This window comes from Phoxinus phoxinus, assembly GCF_949152265.1.
Source record: "Phoxinus phoxinus genome assembly, chromosome: 7".
Classification (NCBI taxonomy): domain Eukaryota; kingdom Metazoa; phylum Chordata; class Actinopteri; order Cypriniformes; family Leuciscidae; genus Phoxinus; species Phoxinus phoxinus.
This window is the reverse complement of record NC_136882.1, coordinates 33,581,448-33,604,941: the sequence shown is the minus strand read 5'-3', so window position 1 is coordinate 33,604,941 and position 23,494 is coordinate 33,581,448. Positions and strand designations below refer to the sequence as shown.

At 36.9% G+C, this 23,494-nt stretch overlaps 1 protein-coding gene across 2 annotated transcripts in view; it reads left to right on the top strand.

The window, feature by feature from the left end:
* The first annotated feature begins 2,484 nt into the window (after positions 1 to 2,484).
* The window catches only part of cwc22 (CWC22 spliceosome associated protein homolog), a 44,699-nt gene continuing 23,689 nt past the window's right edge, over positions 2,485 to 23,494 (top strand). The window contains exons 1-14 of one of the 2 annotated variants that reach the window (XM_079618650.1): positions 2,485 to 2,648; positions 7,322 to 7,421; positions 13,610 to 13,788; positions 14,350 to 14,402; positions 14,488 to 14,574; positions 14,684 to 14,944; positions 16,360 to 16,488; positions 16,895 to 17,063; positions 17,147 to 17,200; positions 17,282 to 17,417; positions 17,509 to 17,715; positions 19,397 to 19,459; positions 20,490 to 20,591; positions 22,456 to 22,540. In XM_079618650.1, the coding sequence (XP_079474776.1) occupies positions 2,586 to 2,648; positions 7,322 to 7,421; positions 13,610 to 13,788; positions 14,350 to 14,402; positions 14,488 to 14,574; positions 14,684 to 14,944; positions 16,360 to 16,488; positions 16,895 to 17,063; positions 17,147 to 17,200; positions 17,282 to 17,417; positions 17,509 to 17,715; positions 19,397 to 19,459; positions 20,490 to 20,591; positions 22,456 to 22,540 (1,688 nt within the window). In that variant the 5' untranslated portion in view covers positions 2,485 to 2,585. The remainder of the gene's footprint in view (positions 2,649 to 7,321; positions 7,422 to 13,609; positions 13,789 to 14,349; positions 14,403 to 14,487; positions 14,575 to 14,683; positions 14,945 to 16,359; positions 16,489 to 16,894; positions 17,064 to 17,146; positions 17,201 to 17,281; positions 17,418 to 17,508; positions 17,716 to 19,396; positions 19,460 to 20,489; positions 20,592 to 22,455; positions 22,541 to 23,494) is intronic. The other variant, XM_079618651.1, reaches the window with a different exon arrangement.

Genomic DNA, 23,494 nt, shown 5'->3' with positions numbered 1-23,494 from the left:
AATAATGAAAAGTTTACAACACTATCAAACTGAGACCACTAGTGATAATGCTTCTGTTTGCACTATCCCCCCTATTGTTATCTGTTGTCCAAATAATGTGTTGAGGTTCTTCTTCTTCTTCTTTTTTCTGTCAACTGTTTGGTTATTGACATTCTTCAAAATATCTGCTTTTGTGTTTAGAAGAAGAAAACAATTCATACAAGTTTTGGAACAACTTTAGGGTGAGTAAATGATGACAGAATTTTCCTTTTACTTTAAAAAGAACATTATTTTTCTTCTATGGAAGCAATAGGCTACATAATGTAAATGTTAATAGCCTAAATTGGTTTATCTGTTGGCCAATCTAATGGTTCGAGTTTTTTTTTTTTTTTTTTTTTTTTTACCATTATAATAATTTCAGGAAAAATTGGTCAATTGAAAATGTTAACTGAAAAAAAAATCATGTTTCACTCAAACTATAGGCTATTATACTGAGAATTAAAAAAAAATGTAGGCTACAGATAAAATCTAACCATATAAATAATGTTAACAAATTACTTTATGTGTTGTCCAAAATAATTGTTTGAGAATATTTTTTTCGGTACATTTTACCTGTTTTTTTTTTAACAAATTAATCATTTAATAATTTATGTGAAAAGTTATTAAAAACATTTTTTGTTTAATTCAGTTAGCAAGACTTATATTTAATGAATTGCTGTATATGTTGTCCAAAATAATGGTTTGACATTTTTGGTACATTTTACCTGTTACATGTTACCTATTATTGTAATTTTATGTCATAAATAATTTTTTGCTTTATAATTATTTTACTGTATTTTACAAAGAAAAAAAAAAGTGTGACTAGTCCCCACAGCTCTCTTATATGCCCTCTCACACTTGATTCTGAAATGCCCAGCGATGTCTTGAGTAGCCTGAAGCTGGCACAGATATTTTATGTCTCTTGACATTCACGCTTTTGCAGACTAAGTGCTTTGAGAGAGTCAGAGGTGGAAATAACAACAGCAGCAGGGAGGCAGTTCAGGTCACTTCACAACGGACGTGTCGTTTCAGTTAAACAAAATGTCACATAAGCCCTTAAACAACAAAAAAAAGGAGGGAAAATAACCCCCCTCCGGGAGGGAATAACAAAACCACTGTCTTCACCTTTATAAACAAGAGCTGGATGGGTCAGGAATGCTTCATGTTTATGAATATCTTTGTCATTATATTATGGTAAATGCAGCTTGTTTACAGAGTCAAACATATGCTTTGAAACCAAAGCACAAGCTTCATGACTCATGATGTGAGCATCTGATGGATCAACAGAATCATGCTTATAAGAAAACATATCTGTGCTTACAGAGCCAGAGATTATGGTGTCAATAAACGGATGAGATTGTAGAATGCAACCTTTTCAATAATTCATGTAAACAATGATATTAGATTAGATTAGAAGATTGTCATTCTGCAGAGTGCACAAGTATAGTACAGAGCCTGTGGAAAATATGAGCATTGTGTCATGGTCTGTAACTAAATGACACTTTCTCTTCATGGACACATGCAGCATTCCTTCTGTTTTGCTCAAGGGACTTTTTCATGTGCCGTTATGATGAGAGAAAGGAAATGATCCAGGTCAGTGATGTATCTGTGAGAAAGCACACACTGATGTGATTTGCAAAGGTGACCTACACAAATAGAATTGAAAAGGGCATTATAGTAGGCCTATATTTATACTTCACACAATTTATGCACAATGGCTTTAAACTTCAGGTTCATTTACAAAGGATAACAATATATTAATGTTTTCTTTAAAAAAAGGAACAACATTATCATTCCCAAATAAAATCAGTTTAATGGGAATCACGTGCATTAGATGCATTTTTCTTTGCTTGTATCTCTAACTATTTTGAAAATGTCACAAAAAGGGAATAACACAAACAGAATAACACAAATCGCATGATTAGATGATTTTGGAAGAATTTATTTGAAAAAGTTTCAAATTATAAATGATAATTAAAGTGTGTAAAGGGTAAATTAGCCTTAATACCTTTGTTTTAAGCTTGTAACTTACTTTTAAACTTCCCCATAATAAATGGATACAAATTGTAAAAAAAGGGGACATTTTATTTATTTTATTTTATTTTAATTAAGTTTTTTTTTTTTTTGAGAATTTGGATTAAGAAACCTCACACTACACCATCACATTATATTACACACACAAAAAATATATTAATTTGATGTCTGTTCTAAGATGAAGTAGTCACCAGTGACACTAACTGAGAAATCAGACATACACCTGTGATTCCTGTAAACAATATTTGTAAAAAAAAGAAGTAATTAATCTAATTAATCATTAAATGTCTGTTACTTTTCCCTGGCCTGGAAAAAGCATTACATTAGCCTCAATATATTAATAGGATGTAAAATAATATCAAGACATCTGTTTCCTGGAGCTTAGTATTTTTTTTCCCCATCAGTGATAATCATCCAGCAATGAATAGCCATATGCTCAGCAATGCAGTGTGGCGGTTGACGAAAACGCGTTTTGATCCTCTTTGGAACCTCGCGGGCATCCGTAGCATCACTTCCGGAAGACGGCGGGAAAGATGGCAGCCGAGACAAACGAGTCCAAGACGGTATTGAATATGAGTCCTACATCCAGAAATGAGGTATGGATATCATCAATCTACCGCGGTGAAACAGTAGTATGTATCTTTGACTGCGAAAGACCGTTTAAAGCGGGTTAAGGATATGTTTGGCTGGATTTTACGAGGAAGGCCTGCACACATGGAGCAGATGGCGCTGCTTTAGTGTGTGTGAGATCAGTTGTGTGTAACATGGTTATAAACACTGGCATAAACCAATAATAAACACGTATGTTGTTTCATACAGCTTCACACTAGTCATTTATGAGTCTCTTTAGTGAAGTTAAGTTCCCTAGACTGGTTATTTAAAGGACAAGGTTATAAACCACAACATGTGATCAAGTCACAAAAACAAATCTTTTTAGACATGTTTTGTGTTGTCTAAAAAAGGCTAAGAAACATATAGCCATCTTATTTACCAACTAGGTCTAATTATTTCATATATATAGTGGAAATCCATTTGAAAACAATCAGATTACAATCGTAGACCGTTATGGAAGGGTTTGTTTAAATAATTGGTCTTTTTTAATTAATGTTCTCATATTGCAGATTATATTTTATTACGAGAAGATCCATTTATACGTTATTGTATTTGCATTGCATGTATACGTCCTTATATTTTCCTGGCACTTCTCCATGGAGTGTTTTATTTACTTGTGGGTTTTGAAAGCCTTTCTTTTGACTTGACAAAACTCACTGTTTGAATGTGAAAAAACTGACAATGACTGAATTATCCTTATGTGATTAACAAACTACCGAATGCCCTTAATTTAATAGCTTGGCACAGTGTTTTATTGTTTTAATTTTGCTTGTTTGCACACTGTTCTTGTAGGGCTCTTAAAAACAACATCAAACTAGGGGTCCACAGTGAGACTATCATGTCACATCATGACTATGTTTGTTGATACAAAGTTTAAGGTTAAGATTTTTGAGATACGTCTCTAATTTATTTGATTACACATACAGTAAAACCAGTAATAATGTGAAATATTAGTATAACAAATAATATTTTAAAAACCGTAATTTATTCATGTGAATAAGTTTCCAGCATCATTACTCCAGACTTTGGTGTCATGATCCTTCAGAAATCATTTTAATTTGCTGCTCAAGAAACATTTCTTATCAGTGTTGAAAACTGTTTATTTTTGTGGACACTGATAGTTTTTTGAAATTGAAGATAAAAAAAAAACTGCATTTACTTTCACTTTTAGTCAATTGAATGCATCCTTGCTTGCTGCATGCAAATATTAATATTTCTTTAAAAATAAATGTAATAAAAAAGCGGTGTACATCATGATATAGTTATTTATAATGAAAGAACATGTTAAATATTCATGTGGTAGTGTATAATCCAGTGAATTAAGTACTTAAACTGGACCAATGAAAGGTATTTTACATTATATTCAGCAGTTTTATTGACCTGACTGTACTGGCGCTGTTGAATGAGAACTGAACTGAGCTGGACGATAACGACATTTTTGCAGAACTGCTTTTTTAGATGAAATTAACTAATTGAATAATTTGATGTTTACAACAGAACTGAATCAACACTGATACATAATTCTCCTATTATCTCTATAAAGCTCATTTGAAACAGTCTTTATTGTATAAAGCGCTATATAAATGAAGGTGACTTTACTTGACTACTTCACCTCATTTTTAGGCTCTCTCTGTATTTGGAGCTAGATGTAAAAATAATGAAAATATAATTTTTTTTACATAAATGATACTAAAATGACTTGAAACATTAAAAGTAATAACATAATGCAAATTTTATTAAACTAAACTTGCTTTACAGCCCTTAAGGTTAGTTCACTCAAAAATGAAAATTCTCTCATCAATTACTCACTCTCAGTCACTTAGTCTTTCACTCACTCTATTTCTTTCCAATCCAAGTCCTTGAACTTGGATTCAACTGCTCTATTCAATTGGATTTCTTTTACTAACTCTCTTCATAAACATTTTGAAGCGTCAGAGTTTTGGCTGAATAGACTTTAATAGACTTCAATGTAGGGACAGAAATGCTCTGATTTGATTAAAAATATCTTAATTTGTGTTCCAAATTCCAAAGATAAACGGAGGTCTTATTGGTTGAAAGTACGATATGAATGTGAGTAATCGATGACAGTAATGTAATTGAAAGCTAAACTTTACAGGAAGGTGGCCCTTAGAGCTGCATGATTCTAGATAAATTGAGAATCACGATTTTATTTAAAACAAATTCAAATAGACGTTATTCTGAACAACCAACAACAAAATGACATAATTTACTAGCAGTTCTGACAAAATATTAATTGCTGTAGACAATTTAAAATGTTTTAATTTGAATTATTAAAAAAAAAACTTAATTATTAGATTCAATAGCATTGAATCTAATGATATTACGCACGTAATTTCCAGTCACGTTGGAAGTTACCTAGCTGGGGACTATTTTCAGGCGCTGCGTAATATCATTGCGCCTGCTGGACCCATGGTACTGCAGCACAGATCCTTGATTATTACGCAGGAATGAGAGTATATTTCCTAGTCATATCGGCCTAGAAAATCGCAACTTTTCATTTTCCGTCGGTCTTAGTACACTATGTAACTTCAGAAGAGTCAAGGTTTAAATTGGAAAAATATCGAAAAATCTTTGAGACATGCCAAAGGTCTAACCAGATTCAATGATAAAGCTATGCTAAAAGTGCTACCGCCAGACCCGGAGATCGGCTGAATGGATTAGAAAACAGTAAAACTCAACAGTTTAACTCTAGGGGAGTTGGAAAATGAGCCTATTTCCAAAAAAAGTGGAGTGTTCCTTTAACGGTTAATCGTGCAGCTCTTCTGGCCCTCCAGGAGCAGGATTGGACACCCCTGGTTTAAACCATGATCCAGCTATTGATTAGTTGCTGTGATTTTTATTATTATTTTTCTTCTTATTTACTCCTGCAATAATTTCAAGAAAGCTCTTCATTGGTACTGAAAGAAACTCCAGTCAAGCTTTTTTGGGTTTATATAAAGTGCTGATATGGCTCTCACTCACTCCACTCTCTCACTTATTATCCTTTTTTTGTTGTTGTTCTGAATGATTTATTCCTCGAGCGCTCAGCATTCTCAGTGTTTGTGTAACTCTGAAATACCAGCCTACCTGCTGAATGGCAGATCCATGTTTGAAAGACCAGTTTCCCATAAGCTTGCAGAAATCACTCGAGCCGCCCACTGTGTTCGGCCTGGGATTAGGCTCAGTGGGGACAGATAGGATGTCGAGTGAGACTGTTTTTTTTTTAATATAGAGGAAAGCAAGCTCATGGCTATTCTTTGAGTGTCCCGCGTCCGTCTAAGGCCGATACAGGAACAGCATGAAGAGTTTCGCATTATCAACACCCCAGAAAACACATCTGCTTCCTGCCCACAGCCCGTCCTGCTGAAACAGCAAATTGAATTTTGATTGAAACGGGGACAGTGGCAGCTGTGAGTGGCATATTCAGGGAAATCGAATTGAGAGAGCGATGCTTTACGGCTGCTGGGAGAGTGTCGTGCCGTTGCTGCAGATCCAGATGTTAGTTCACTTATAGCTCGTCTGCTGTCTGATTATTTCTCAGTGCTGCTTGTAATTGAAGTTTACCTCTACTGCAAAAACTGTATAACTGTCAGAAGTGTTTTGCATGACCAATTCTGCAGTAAATGCTGTCATTTGATCTTGGTTATTTTGTAAAATAATGTTCGTTCATGCATGATATTAACATCTAAGGCTAAGCTATTCTGGTCACATCTGGACAGTTCATCAAAAAAGGGATAGGGATTCACCATTAAAGGGATAGTTCATCAAAAAAAGAAATTGTCATCATATACTCACCCTCATGTTGTTGCAAACTGGTATGAATTTCTTTCTTCTGTTAACGCAAAAGATATTTTGAAGAACGCTGGGAACCAGAAAACTCTGTAGCCCATTAACATCCATTGTATGGACAAAAAAAGTTCTCAAAATATCTTATTTTAGAATGTCATAAAGAATGTCATAAAGGTTTGGAATGATCTGAAGGTGAGAGAATTTTCAGAACTTTTTAGCTTTCATTTATTGTAATTTGAGTTTTTCTAATTTGAGTAACTTAAACTTATTAACTTATTTTTATTCCAGCTTTATTAAATTAATAAAAACATTTTTTAATAGTTTTAGTTAGCAAGAACAATCATAAAGAAAAATATTTTGTGGTTTATGAAATACATTTTTTCATAGCATTTTATTTTCCCTTTCCATGATTAATCAAATTTCCACAATATCCCATTTAATAATCAGTAGAATAATAGTTAGTAATAATATTAGTGTGTGATAATTATGTAGATATTCATCTTAAATAGAGGTGTAAATTGAGTCCTAAATGTTTTCCCATTAGCTCAAACCACATTCAGAAGTCATCAGAGACTATTCATACTCAAGCGGTCAAAGGACACATGCGTGTTAATACAAGATGTAAATACTAGCAATACTTCTTGTCCGATCACCTGAGACGAATGCACAAGGTATAATCAGGGCTGTACAATGACACAGATTTTGGGCTTTATTTAGAAATCATTCCTCTGCCATTGTCCTGCTTTTCTAGTACACTGCTCTTACTTAGATTTACTGTCATCATTTACATACACACGTACACTTAGACCTACTGTACATGTACTTTACTGCACTAGTTCTTATACTATGTCCTCTCTCTTTCTTCCAGCCGCCCAGCCCAGGAGAAATGGAGCAGCGACAGAGAAAGGCCAGCACAAGTTCATCTGAGAATGGAGACAGTGATGGTGATGAACGCAGGAGGGTTGTTGGTGAGCTTGTCCTTTTAATTTAGTTTGGTTCTTTAGCATTCAAGCAATAGTCACATACTAAGCAGCATTGCAACACAATGCTTTATAGTGTTTTTTTTCTGTTTTGTATTCACCTTCATTGTTCTGTAGAACACAACATAACTGTTTTTGTCCTTACAATGAAAGCCAATGGGGTACAGATACTATACTACAACCCATTGACTTTCATTATATGGACAAAAAAGAAAGTCATACAGGGTTGGAACAACATAAAAGTGAGTAAATGATGACAGAATTCCTTTTTGGCTGAACTGTCCCTTTAAATCATAATGCCACTGACCCTATATCCTCTGAATATTATGGTTAAAAATAATCCAAAGTGTAGCTCCAGTAGAACAAACCGTACATCTGATGACCGGAATACTGTTGCCTCAGCACTAAATTGGTACATAAGCCTGCTTGTTTCCTCACAGCTGAGACCTACTTCCAACATTCCCGAAGTCAGCACAAGGACAAACACGGTGACAAAGTAATGCTTCACTGTAGACGCACCTGTTGTGGGTGAACACGCGGTTCGTGTAGCTAGAACGTTTCAGTTGATGTGAAAAATGACCTCAAACAAAAGGCTTGTTTATACGAACGACTGTCTATAACAGAAAGAATTGGTCACACCAGACTTACTCATGTATATTTATTGAAAGGAAAGAATTGCCTTTATGTGATTGCCTTCAAGTCTTCCTTGACTGTAAAGAGTATTTTATTGGAATATCCTGCTTTAAAATGATACTAGGCAATGTTTTTATTCAGAAAGTACATTAATGTAAAAAACTTTTGGTAAAAAACAAGAAAAAAAATTATCCAAAGAAAATATTAGTATTTTATTCATCAGCCTGCCCTGTATGATATTCGTTTTAGTGGAAATAAAACAATGCATTGCCAGCCAAAATATCATAATCGTGTCTTAGATGCGAGCCTTTTCTTTTTGTGATGGATAAGATTCAGAATTGTAAAGATATTTATGCTCATTGTTATGAAATATATTACATTACATGATCCTGACATTGCATGTTGGTGTGGAAAGTAGGCATGTGCCGGTATCACTTTTTCATGCTGCGATTAATTGAGAGAGCATTTATCACGGTATACGGTATTATCACGATATTGTAATTTTACAAGAAAAACAGGTTAAAAAAAGAAACAAACTTCAGTTTTGTCCTTTTAGTAACTTTAATAACTTTTTAATGAACTAAAATTACCTCAAACATTTAAAAACAAATAAATATAAGTAAAACAATATAAAATATATAAGTAAACTGAACAATTATATCAAAATGAATAATATGCAAACTGCAAAAGAACAACATTTGCAAAAACAGAACGATACACAACTATAAAGTTGTGTTGGGCTACCTGGCATATTTTACTCCTCAAGATTAAAGTGCAAAAATGTGAGCATGTTCACTTTTTCTGGCTTGAGCTTTGAACGCTGATAAATTGTCGGCAGCGTTCCTCCTTCCGCCATTCTTCTTCTTCATGTGAGAATTTGAATGCGGCGTCAGTGGCCGTGGCGCGCACTGCGTGCAGTGTGACGTGAACACTGTTTACATCCGGGTGCGCTCACGTGTTCTGCGCAGCATATACGCAGTGTTTGTTCAAGCGGTTAATGGAAAATAAGCTATAATGCACGTTCTAAAAATAAAAATTCGGATCTATTATTTTTTACGGTATTTTGAAGTGCCCACGATAACAATATCGTGTATATTCATTATCGTGATTTATCGAATTACCGAAAATCGGCACATGTCTAGTGGAAAGCAATACTGCTGTTGAATGACTTCATGTTAGAACTACTTTTCAAAATGTTGGGGTCGGTACGGGTTTTTGAAAGACGTATGTTTACTAAGGCTGCATACAGTCATAAATACAGTAAAAACAGTTATGTTGTGAAATATGTTTGCAATCTATAATAACAGTGTTTGATTTTAGTATATTTTAAAATGTAATTTAGCCTATTACTGATGGCAAAACAACATTTTCAGCATCATTACTCCAGTCTTTAGTGTCACACATATTTATGTGGAAAATGTCATAAAAAATTTCCCAGGATTCTTTGATGCATTTATTTAAAAATAATAGACATAATATTACAAAAGATTTGTTACTTTTGATAAATTTAATGCATCCTTGCTGAATACAATTAATTTATTCATTACTTACTCCAAACTTTTGAATGGTAGTGTATGTGTTAATATTATGCTACTATTTGCCTCGGGTGTCTCCAAAAGCAGTCTTGTACAACAATGTCAAGTCAATAATCAGTGTTTTCCCATAGAGGTCTCTTTATCTCAGGGCTCATCTGCATCCGGCCTCAGTGTAGCGCTGCAGACGCGTGTAACCTCGCTGCTCCTGCCTCTTTATCTGATCTATTGCTCCCTAGTCTCTGGAGCTCATCACTAACAGTCTCACTTCACTAGCTCTCATAGTCCGTGTTATCATCCATAAAATGCTTTCAATCATCCCTTCTGCTGAGCTGTTGCACATCCAAAATCTGCCCGAGCGAAAGCAACACAAGCGTCCTCCAGCCTCCTGACACCTGCACAAGGATACTTTCCCACGTATGAGTCTGATTTTCATCATTTGCCCTAAGAAAAAACCTAGGGGCACGTCACCTATTAGGAAGCTGTATTGTTCAGTGGTCAATATGTATAAGGACAGCACATATCACATTTGGCATGCGATTTAGGCACAGTGTGTTCTTTTATCCAACGTAATATTGAAAAACAAAACTGCAAGAATGTCACGTCTGACTTGTCTCCAATAGGAAGAGCAGTTTTCTAGGAGACCACAGGGTCGCAGCATCTCTCACTTCAACTTGTACAGCGTGTTGTGACGTCAAAGTCAGTGAAGTAAAGACATTTGTTACAAAAGATTTCTATTTTAAACTTTCTATTCATCAGATTTCAGAAAAAAAATTATCACCGTTTCCACAAAAATATTAAGCATCACAACTGTTATCAACTTAAATAGTAATAAATAAATAAATACATTTCTTGAGGTCTAGATCGTCATATTAGAATGATTTCTGAAGGATCATGTGACACTGAGACTGGAATAATGATGCTGAAAGTGTAGCTTTGCCATCACGGGAATAAATGACATTTTAAAATATATTACATTTAGGGCTGTATATAAAATGTAGGGCTGTCTTTATATTTTTTAATCGTGATTAATCGCACCGTTTTTGTGCTCGACATTAAGAGCGAAGCTGCCGCAGAGATTGAGCTCCATATTGGGAAATGTTACCAGCTGTCTGGGAGCCATTTCACACTGCGACTGCAGCAATTACGCATTTCAAGATCATTTAACAATAATCTTCCCATCATGCATTTTTAAACCTCTGCACTGTTGTGTGCATGTTGTGATAAGTCATTATCGTAAATGCCTTCGAAAGAAGAGTGAAAACTGCATTGATAAAAGCTTCACTGTTTTTGTTCTCTTTCTTTGGCGCCTGTGTTTGAACTGACAAAAGGATCTGCAGGAAAACAGCAGGTGTTGAGTCACAGGCCCAGTTGTGAGCTCGGCAGAATGATCTGCTCTTTATGATTATTTCATGGGCTTTTATGCTCCCCGGCACTGATTCAATGCTCCGTTATTGGCTTCTGTTGGTTTGAATGTCACTTCAGATTTGAGAGAATCATCGACTGAATCATTCTTAAATAGAAATGTAAATCAGTCTTTGACTCCAAGCATGAAGTGCGTTTCCCGAACACCGCCATAACTCTCCGCTTAACCAAAAAGGTATGATGCATCATTGGAGAAACTGTAGCTTATGGTAGTTTATTATTTGCTCAAGCATGATCGATTTGAGTCCTCATGCTAAACTGTAGGATATGAGAGAGGAGCGGACAGAGATGATTCGTTCCAACAGAACAATCTAGGACCATAAATGAAGTGGGCGCCATCCAGTTGAAGCAACAAACCTCGTGAAGAGATAATCCAAACTAGAGAAACCCCCAGCTAAGTACTTTATGGCCATGCAAGCTTCAAAGAGATGAGCCTAGCAAAAGGAAGAAAATGTAACGTTACACAACGTTAGGTAGTTTGTAAAATATGGGTTGGTTCAGAGATGGCACAGCTTGAGCCCCACAAAGATAATGCTAGAGGTTTTTTTAACCCCAAGACAAAAAAAATCCCAAACAGACCTTTTTCTTCTTAAAGACCTTTGAATGAACTCCTTTACCACAGGATTAAATTCCACAGGAAAAATAAAAGAGATAGTTGTTTTTTTCAAATCATTCCAAACAATGCTAGACGGACTTATAATCAAACATCGTTCAACTGTATAATTCTATATAATGTGTACAACCTATGTGAATATTATGCTTAATCACACATAATTCACGGAATTAATATAATGGTTGATTGAAAGGGTGCCTTGTTTGGTACCAGTGGGTGTGTCATAACTCTGAAGATGACTTCATGAAATCTGTGTAAAATGTGTCGTATTCTTATAATAGGAATCATGTCTAAACTTTACTCTCTGCTTAGAGCAGGAAGTTAAGAGACCACAGATAAAATGTAATTTATGGTGAGAGGCGGAGAAACAGCCATTTCTGAACTAAAGACCGAGTCTAATTGGTCAGAACTCCCCTGAATCTTAAGACACAAACAAAGCATTAGATGAGTAGAGGAAGACCGCAGAGCAAGATCAGAGAAAATGGGTTAACGGCTTCATTCAAGCCATCTAACTTCTCTCATCTCACTTTTCTTTCTTTTACTTAAGCCGCGTTTCCACCGCAGGAACTTTCCCCAGGAACTAGGAACTTTGGGGTGGTACTCGGTGTGTTTACACCGCAGGAACCAGGGTCTAAATTAAGTTCCGGGTAAATATTTCCCCCTCTGAAAGTCCCTGCTGGCGAGGTAGTACTTTTTCAAAGTTCAGGAACTTTCGGGGGTGGGACTTGTGAGCTGAAGATGCTGATTGGTTGTGTTCACGCCACATTTTGATTGGATGACTCCACGCAGCATTCTATTTTAACCGCCATTTTTTCAAATCTATTGCGGTTCGTGGCTTCATGCAGTAAGAGTTGTTTGTCTGCAAAAATGGAATTGAAAAACAAAACAAAAACACAGCTGGACCAACGACGAGGTTCAGGCTTTATTAAGCGTATTTGTGGAAGAGGAAATTTTTTGTGTGTTCGTCCCAGCCATCTCACGGTCAATCTCTGCATCGTCTAATTTTAGATCTAGCATTACGAGCTTTCTGAACATGCTTTAGTATCAGTGCTCGTCTCTTTTCTGCCATTTTGTTAATTACCTCGTTAGTAAACCAGTACATCACAAACAACTGCAGCACAGTTTGAATCTCCTCCATACTAATTATAAATATGGCGCTCAAAACTGATTACTGTCCGTCGCAGACTGGGAGGAGCAGTTGCGCGCAGTTTACATAATCTTCCCGGTACTTTAGATCGTGGTGTAAACGCAGAAACCAACCAGTCTGGGGCAAAAAAAAGTTCCTGAGACAAATTGTTTTGTGTAATTTCGGTGGAAATGCGCCTTAAGTTAAATTATTTTTCCATTGAGTCCCGTGTTTTAATTTAAGTTTTGCTCCATAGTTAAGCAACAACCTTTTAAACACCTCAACTTCATGCTTCAGCCACAAGAAATACTCTGTATCCCATTTATCCGCCAACACGCCAACGTGATTGGCCCCCAAGACATCAATCCAGACACAACGAGATAGTTATGGCCCGTTCAAAATTCCCTTTGAGCTAAATTGACCTGTTTCCCTTACAATACTAACAAGAAACTATGCTTCAAACCACAGGTCGAGAGGTGTAGTAGTTCCAACCACACAACTTTGCGATCCTGTTTGTGAATGTTCGTTGGTGCTATATTCTTGGGAAACACTGAATTGTTGAACTATGCTGGTAAAGACAGAACTTTCAAGGCTAATTAAGCTTTTGGGAAACGCAGCCCTGGACGGTTTGATGGCATGCGTACCGTGCAACAGTAACAGAATACTTGATTTAGAGGACTGCCAGTACTAGCAAAGTGTGGCCAAGGATTGTGGTGTTCTCCTCTCTGACATTCTTTTTAAAAGACGTTAGACACTCTTTATCTTGTTTGTTCATTCATCACTGTGGTTTATTTTGAATGATGGCAGCTGTCTGAAAACCTTGTCTTGATGTTGTGTAACCCTGAAGCAGGTAGACACGAGGGTAGCTCTGGTTCAGCTCAACCTGAGGGCTCTGGCATCAAAGATGGGAGTCCACGAGCAGGCAGTCCTGTGGCGAGGGCCAGCGGTTCAGACAGCGACAGCAGTGAAGACGACAGTGATGATGGTGTAGTGCACAAAATAAAGAGTAGTGTCACACATATCAAGGTGAGTTACAGTCATACAGCATTTTCCTAATGTTAAAGATATTAATTAAAGGATAGTTCACCCAAAAATTAAAATTACCCCATGATTTACTCACCCTCAAGCCATCCTATGTGTATATCACATTCTTCTTTCAGACAAATACAATCAGAATTATATATACAAAATGTCCTTGCTCTTCCAAGCTTTATAGTGGCAGTGAATGGCCGTTTCTGTTTTGAAGTCCATAATAGTGCATCCATCCATGATAAAAGTGCTCCACACGACTTTGCGGGGTTAATAAAGGCTTTCTGAAGTGAAGCGATGCGTTCATGTAAGAAAAATATCCATATTTAAAACTTTATCAACTAAAATATCTAGCTTCTGGCAGACGGCCTACGCAAGTCGTTTAAAGTGCCATACATCAATGACAAGCTGCGCATAAAAAATAATCGCAGCCTTTGCGATTTAAAAATCGGTTTAAGTGCGATTACATGAAAATTGCGATACATCGCGCAGCCCTAGTTCATATGTACCTTAAACAGTGCTATCCAATAAAAATGTTTATGTGTTTGTTTGTTTCAGCGTGCCTCTGATGATGAGAGCAAAAACAGACAAAGAAGTTCCTCACCTGAGAGGTAAAACTTGTTATTCTTGAATTAGAAAAAATTGAAGTAGAATTCAGACTTTTCTTAAAAACGTTGCTGTTTTTCTCTATTTCAGGGATGAAAAGAGGTCAAAGTCAAGATCCCACTCTAGATCTCGCTCTAGATCTCGCTCTCCTCAAGAACGTTACGGAAGGGGTCGTAGGTGAGTGATCCGGGTTATGTTCTTGACAAATTTGCTGTTGTCTTTTTCATCCAGATGTAAAAAATTGCACCTTTCAGTTATGACATTTTCTCCGCTATCCTCTCATCAGATCCAGGGAGCGTGAGCGTGATCGAGAACGTTATGGTGATCGGGATCGTTACGAGCGGCGCTCCAGCAGAGAGAGGGATTGGGAACACAGGAGGAGGGGAAGGTCAGCCTCCCCAGACAAAAATGATAAACCTCCCACCGAGCAGCCTCCAGTGAAGAAGAGGAAGGAAGGACTGGACCCCATCCTGACCCGCACCGGTGGGGCCTACATCCCACCGGCCAAACTGCGTATGATGCAGGCTCAGATCACTGACAAGAGCAGGTTGGTTTCATTTTTTGTAGATTTCGATTAAATTAGTTATTTATTTCAAACTGTCAATCGCAATTAATCAATTCAAAACTCTAAAGAGAAATTATTTTATGGAAATTATTCTGAATCAGCGCATAATGTTTCCTGTTAAAATATTTTTGTAAAAATACTCACTATCGTTCAAAAGTTTGTGGTCAGTACGATTTTTAAACAATGTAATTAATACTTTTATACAGCAAGAATGCATTAATTTGATCAATAGTGACAGTAAAGCCATTTATAATGTTGCAAAATATATTTAAAAAATGCTGTTTTTTTTACTTTCCTTTCATCAAAGAATTCTGAATAAAAAAGTTTCATGGTTTCCACAAAAATATTAAGCAGCACAGCTGTTTGATACATTGATTGAATATATCAAAACATTATTTTGCATTGTAATGTTCCACAATATGACTGTTTTACTGTATTTGTGTTCAAATAAATGTAGTCTTATTGAGCAGAAGAGACTTCTTTCAAAAACATTAAACAAATCTAACGGACCCCAAACTTTTGACCAGTAGTGTATGTAGGTAAATCTATTTTTTTACTTTGATTTGTTATTTTGGTGTTTATAAATAAATTATTAATTCAATTTCCCTGATGTTCTTTTTGAGAACTTTTGGCTGTATTTAAATTTTTGCATCTTTTTTTTTATTTAATTGGCTTCAAATGCCTAATAATGATCAACTTTTTAACCCATTTTTTGAATACTGTCAAAAGGCTGAAAAATTTAGCCCAGCTCTAATAAGGAGCGATCATCAGGTAAGATAGGTGGTCTTTGTTGGTCCATCTTGAACTATATTGATTTTGGAGTCTTTTCAGACATTGTGATAAGAATAGATTGTGATTTATTGATGGTGGGAAACGCATCCACATGAATTCAATGAAGGGGTCGATTAAATTTCCTCATGCAGGGGAATAGAGGTCACCAGTCAGGAAATATAGAGGTGTCCCTTAGGGATGTGGGATATCTATAGCAGGAGTGGAGTGTGCTTGAGGCCAGACACTGAAAGACAGGTGATCGAGACAATGCATCAGACATCAGTCTCAAGAGCAGCTAAGGGCAAGAAATTAAATGGGGGTGGGGGGGGTTTAGAAGCTGTTCTCCAAGAACCCGAGTACGACTCGCCATCAGCGTTTTCCATGTATGCTGTTTCGTGCTGAAGTACAGACTTGAGAGCAGACAGCGTTGAGGGTTTTGTCCTGCTATTACAGTTGTGCAAACTGTGACCTTTAAAATGGTCTATGATGGTGCACTAAAGACAAGTATTAGAAATTCAAGATTACCTGCTGTGTTAACAGGCTGAAAGTGTCTCCTTCAAGAGATACAGCATCATGGGATCACTGTAGTTGGTTTTTCATCCATTCTTTTCTTTTTAATTTCACAGTTTGGAGTATCAGAGGATGAGCTGGGAAGCCCTGAAGAAGTCCATCAATGGTCTGATCAACAAAGTGAACGTTTCCAACATTGCCAACATTATTCAAGAGCTGCTGCAGGAGAATATTGTGAGGGGCAGGTAATGACTACTGATTTTGTGCTTTACTGATCTATGGCTTTGTTACTAGTGTGCTGTCTACATAGGCAGCGTTTAAAGACGTCATAGGCACAATCCCAGCTTGAAGTCTGTTTCAGAAAGTGGGCAGCATTATGCTACCTCCTAAGATATTTTAATTTGGCCAAATGCTCAATTCCATAATGCATGTGACAAGTGCAGTGGACAAAAATTAGCTTTTATGCACCTGTAATCTTTTAGCCCTGATCAACGCCTGTGCGCCGAAACGCGTTACCGAAATAAAAAGACTCCATTTCATAAGTGTTGCTGGTATATTCCCAAAGCTTCTTTCACTTTTCTTCCACTCACCTTGTTGATATTGTGAAGTTGCACCAGAACAACTACAAAACACTGGTTTGTCTCTCTCCAGGGGTCTTCTGGCCAGGTCTACACTTCAGGCCCAGGCTGCCTCTCCCATCTTCACCCATGTGTACTCTGCTGTGGTTTCTATCATCAACTCCAAGTTTCCTCAGATCGGAGAACTTATCCTCAAGAGACTTATCCTCAATTTCCGAAAAGGTTATAGGAGGAATGATAAAGTAAGTATTCAGGAAGCTGGCTTTGGGTTTCTAAATAGAGCACTGATTTAAATAATGTTCTAATATTTCTTGTATCTTTTCAGCAACAATGTCTTACAGCGTCCAAGTTCGTGGCTCATCTCATCAACCAGAATGTGGTATGTTCTTCTGGAGCTTTAACATATTTTTGTTTAGACTGTAGACTAGGGGTGTTAAAAAAAATATTTTTTGTTCCTAAGGCCCATGAAGTCCTGTGTCTGGAGATGTTAACCCTGTTGTTGGAAAGACCCACTGATGACAGTGTGGAGGTTGCCATCAGCTTTCTAAAAGAGTGTGGTCTCAAATTGACAGAGGTCTCCCCCCGAGGCATCAATGGTACATTCTGAACTATTTTCTTTAGTAACCAGTATTGAATGGATGATTGTATCTTACGTTATATCTACACTGTCATTTTTTTTTCTTCCAGCCATCTTTGAACGTCTGAGGAACATCTTGCATGAGTCAGAGATAGATAAGCGTGTACAGTACATGATTGAGGTGATGTTTGCCATCAGGAAGGATGGGTTTAAGGACCACCCCATCGTCCCAGAAGGGCTTGACCTAGTGGAGGAGGAGGACCAGTTCACGCACATGCTTCCTCTGGAGGACGAATACAACACAGAGGACATCTTAAGTAAGATCTGCCATTTCAGAGTGTTTAAACCTTTTCCATTTCTTCATATAAGGCATTGGAATGAATGGATGACTCATTTGAGATTTCAGTTGAAACTGGTTTAAGATTTTTATTTACAACTGATTTTATACTTTTGATTTAATTCTGTGTCAGTCAAGATTAAACGCATGCTTTGTTTTTTTTTTTTTTTTTTCACTGTTTTTTAAAAAAAAACCTGTTCTTGCTTTCATCATTGCTACTGAATGTGTTGAGTGAGTAAGATTCACTACCTCACTCACCTAACCTGCCAGGCCTCAATTTCTCATGTTTAGCAGCTAATTACCTTGATACGATCATTATGGATGACTTCCTTCTCTCTAAAGCCACCCACGATGGAATGCATGCTCTCAAACCAGAGGCTGCAGTTCCTGCTCTGTCTGTGTGTAATTGAGGGTTTTGCTCTCTCACTTCTTATATTTAGCCTCTGTCTGTACTCTATACTGATGTTTATGGATAAGCATCTTTTCTGAGGCTTCTGAGACAGTGCACTAATTGAAAATCCATACTAGCAGGCCTTCGGGGAGCATGAACAGCCATTATCTAGGGCTGTAACGATTTACGATATTAAACCGAAATCGCGACACTCAGATCCACGAACCTGTATCGCGGTATGAGAAGGCAGATCGCGATCGACACACCCCTTCCCAGACTTATCTTTCTCGTCCAGAATAGATCCTAGGGCTGTGACGGGGTCTTTTACATATTAGGTATGGGAATTTCAAGCAAAAATAATATTCGAAGATCGCTGGGTATCATTTGATTATTATTCAAAAATCGCACCTCTCCCCCACACGCACACACGCGCGCGCGCGAGCACACACACACACACACACACACACACACACACACACACACACACACACACACACACACACACACACACAAGCAAACACCAGAGCAAGTGAGCAAAGCGCGCGGTGTTTGCTTGTATGTGTGTGTGTGTGTGTGTGTGTGTGTGTGTATGTGTGTGTGTGTGTGTGTGTGTGTGTGTGGCACCGGCGCGCGCGTGAACTGGAGCTCACCTCATAAACGAATCGAAACTTAGAAAGCTTGAAATACTTTTACTTGATTTAACGTTATTTCAAAACATAAAGAAGTGGCGGCTTAGGCTAATTCGTAGGAAGTGTGCATTTCTCTATATAGGCGCGTTCACTTTGTGGCAAGCGTTATTCCTGCGCTTGAGATGCGGGTCATGCGGAATAGGCAATATATTATTTGTGGGTTACAGCACAGACAGTAAGCCTCGGTTACCTCAGAAGAATTTTTAACATGCTCGAATCATCTCCACAATGGAGTATAGTTCTGTTTGTTTTTCAAAAGTATTTTGTTAAAAGAAAATAGCTTTAGCTATTTATTTATTTATTTATTTGGCTTTTAAAATCCTCCCTCCTCGCAAGAATCGTGGTTTGTATCGAATCGTGGGTCAGAAATCGGGATACGAACCGAATCGTGGGTTTGCTGTATCGTTACAGCCCTACCATTATCACATTAAGCTCTTTTTATGTAATGCGACAAATACACAGCAAATTTTTCTTTATGGGTAATTGCCTCTGATAACATCAAATTGCCACTGACTTAATTGCTGCAAAACGTGTAATTGCAAATAAATGTCTGCTTTACATCAACAATATTCCTTTTGCAGATGTCTTCAAGTTGGATCCCAACTTCCTGGAGAATGAGGAAAAGTACAAAGCAATTAAACGGGGTGAGTTAATGACTCGTTAGCTATACGCATATTCCATTCTTCTCATTACCGCCTATTAAAAGAGATGCCCTCTGATGCACCATCTCTGCTAGCACATTTGAATTTTAATTGTGTGCTAATTGTACAAAGGACTGGAGACAGCCATATGGTACAGGAAGCTGAAATGTTGGCCCTTGATTGCAACTATTGTAGATGCTTGTTCTCTGATGCGAAGATGATTACTCCGTTTACGGCTTGAGAAGCAAAGCCAATGAAATCCTTCAGCAGTGGAGGAAGTGACAGAACATAGTTATGACCTAAGACGCCAACAGGGGACCTGGGCAAAGACCAGAGTGTGTTTGTGTTACGCTTGTCACTTTTTCCTAAAGTCAAATTCAAATGAATTCCAAGTAGGATAACATTTTAACTGATAGAGACTTAGACCGCACTGGAGTTCTCTACAGTAATGCAACTTGTCTGGCTCTGTAGTTAACACAAATAAACTGTCACAACTACAGGCATGAAGTATGGTCTACTTTACAGCTTATTCTGGCCCAGAACCATTCAGTTAGTTAGGAAAACCAAGGTTATTTTTGTTAAATAAAAATAAAGTAGTTCGCAAAAACAAACTATACTGAGGTATAAATGTGCAGTCAGTTTGAATGAAACCTTAACAGAAATGCAGTTTTTTTTTTGTGAGGTTTCAATGCCTGATAATCAATGTAATTCATATCCGTAGTGAATGAATGGAAACTATATATAAATGTATGTATGTATGTATATGTATATATATATTACTATTGAAATTAAAGCTATTTATGCACCATTAAAATTAAAACAATTGATATTTAAACAACTCAATTGAAATTGTAAACCTAATAGAAAATGAAACTAAACCCCAGGTCTGACCAACATATTAAGTTACGGACCACAGTTTGTTGTGTTTTTGTGTGTTTAATAATTAAAAACATACAAATAAATTTAAAGATTATACTTTTCTTTTTTTTTTTTATTAAAAATGTAATTAATTTGCCTTTTTTTCATACCTCAGAAATTCTTGACGAAGGAAGCAGCGATTCTGGCGATGACGCTGGTGGCAGTGGAGATGAAGAAGATGAGGAGGAGGAAGATGAAGAGGCAGCAGCTAGAGAAGGTATTACTTTTAAATATTCATGCTTTACTGTACACTTTGAGAAAAATGGGCACACTAATATTAAGTGTTACTATATGTCTGAGTGGTAGTGGTGCTATCCTCTCATTGGTCTGAGTTCTTATGCGAGTGCGGGTGTTTGGGGACAATGCTTTGCATTAGTTCCTCTAGATAATCCTGCCCATATGGTCCCTTGGGTCCTTGTGTTGAGGAAAACTGCATAAAACACTATGGCCATCAGGAGACTGCCTGTTCCAGAGTGTAGCACATTGTTTCAGGCATTAAAGGGATCATATCTTTTTTTTTTTTTTTCCTTAGGTCCACTAACAATGTTTCTCGCATTTAAAACAGTCACAATTTAGTTTTAGGCCAGAAACATGCTCAACGGAAGAATGCAGATGCTTGGGCAATCCTGTTAAACATTTACATTAATGTGCCAGTAATAAACCTCAGTGCGCAAGTGGGTGATGGTTACTTTTAGATGCTGTAAACATGTAGACTTCAACCAGATTCTCTTCAAACTGTCATGAAAGTAGCTGATCTGACTAAGAGATCTGACCATATTACGTTTTTTAAAGAGGCTAAATTCGTTGTTGTGGACAATTTGTAATATTTATTTGTAACATTTTCATTAACAGAAACTAATTACATTTACATTAACAGAAACAATAACATCTGTAAAATGTTAAAGGGTAGAATTTAAATATTCTTACTTAGTTAGAACTCTACTCTTATTAAAATGAACAACATTGTTTCCATGGTAGGCCTATCTAGAATGGCTTTATGGTATTTAGTCTGTCAACACATTTAGTATAGTGACAAAAGCACAAAACTATCTTATAACAAAAGTTTCTGTTGCCATATGTTTAATTAGCCTACTCCCTTAATATTCAATACATGTCTACATAATTATATAATAAACCTTTATATGAATATCCCACATTTCTGCCACTATAGCATGTTTACTGTTAGTGTTACTACAGTAAATCCATAAATGTTTGTGATTTGTGGACTGTTGTTCAGAATGTCAGCGCTGGTTTCATCTGGCTTTGAACTAGTTTAAATATCCAAGACATTTGTGTTTGTATCAGAGTGTGTTTGCACACTCGAATGCTCCTCACTGGATCTCACTGCGCTGTTTACTGGTCACATGATGGAGATGGTCAGAGAGAAGGCATTTGTTCTGAGCTCACGCTGCGCTGTATTTTGGGCAGAGCTAATAAATGGTGTTGCGCATTTAATGTTTCTCATAAGCAACAGAAATGGCAGCGCTTATCAGTTATGAAATTATGCTTCACTCATAGTTTACTGCGTCACCTGGCCTAAAATCTAGTGCGGTCACCTTTTGTTGACTGTGAAACTGCATGATTTGCCACATATAATGTATTAGACAAGCTGCGAGCCATTTGAAATTTATAATAATTGTATTTTTCTTTATTAAAGTGCTATAACATTTATTAATTTATTACCCCCCCCCCCCCCAAAAAAAATAATAAAAAGAATATGACTGAAGTCACTGAACACATCATCGAGCACCACTCTTCTGTTTTTAGATGTTCCTGAATTTGTCACTTCTGTAGGATGTCTCGTTGATTATAATTTAAGGGCTCAAGTACTCGCTGTCATTGAGGGCAGACAGTGTAAGCTGTGTCTCTCTCTGCTGTTCTTTAGTTTTGTTCTTGTGATCAGATGAGCTTAGCTCTGTTAATTGCTTCTTCAAAAAAGGCTTTGAGTCTGTGAATTAAAATCACTCTGCAAAGAACAAGCACTATTGACCTCTGGAGGGAGACATATCATATGACAAAAACTTCAGCCAGACTGTTTTATCTTTTTGGCTCTCTTTCCTGTTTTTCTTCTCTTTATTTAGAACAAGAAAAAATCACCATTTTCGACCAGACAGAGGTGAACTTGGTCGCGTTCCGTCGAACGATTTACCTCGCCATCCAGTCAAGGTGAGTGTGTATGGTGCGTCATGTGATCCAGTGATACTCTGTCGTGTCTTCCTTGCTTCCGTCAGCAGAATGGGAGCAGCTCTAAAAGCCACCAGAAATAGTATGTGCAAAGGCTTGTTTTGGCTGGAATTGAAAAACAACCTACATTTGAGATCCCATGTGCAAGAGACGAGGCTGTTTTTTCTTGTTTTTTGAGACCAAAGCCCCTGAGGGCCCCAGCATGCAGATTAAATTAATAACGTTTCAGATTAGTTGTTTTTAATTGAATTTTGCCGGCACAGAGCAGCAGAAGTGCCATCACAGATCAGAAATTGCTGTGGTGAAAGACTTCAAAATTAGATATCCTTTGATATCAAGAGTGTTTGGAATTTTTTTTAAACAACAATTCAGGGGCTGATTGACGAGAGTAGGAGGAAGGCAGCATGAGTCTATTTCCCTTGGCATGACAGGACCGTTTCACAGTATGATGGTCCTCATAGGCATGGAGCTGGAGTTTATTTAATATATATCTTTATATTGGAATTTGGGTTGATGCGTAACATGTCCATGAGCTTTTTTTTAATCAGCAAAAATCTGTTTTTAATATGAATTAAGGTATTTAGTTTTTTTTTTTCAATGTACAAGTGTGTTTAAGTTTCTGTTCACCTTTTTGCCTGTTATCATATGTTTGTATATACATTTTTTACAAATGCAAATCAGGGTTCCCACGGGTCCTTGAAATCCTTGAAAGTTTGTGAATCTGAAAGAAAAAAAAGGTCAAGGCCCTGGAAAGTTTTTTTTAAAATAAACATACGTGCTTGAATAATTTTTTTGCTAGAAGTTTTCTAGAAAAAAAAAATCATATTATTCCCTCTGGTCCGCTAATGTGTTATTTCGCCAACACTTCTTGGCCTATGCATGCTAGCTTGCTTGATTTACGTTAGTTACGCGCATTTACGCGTTATTGTAAGTGTT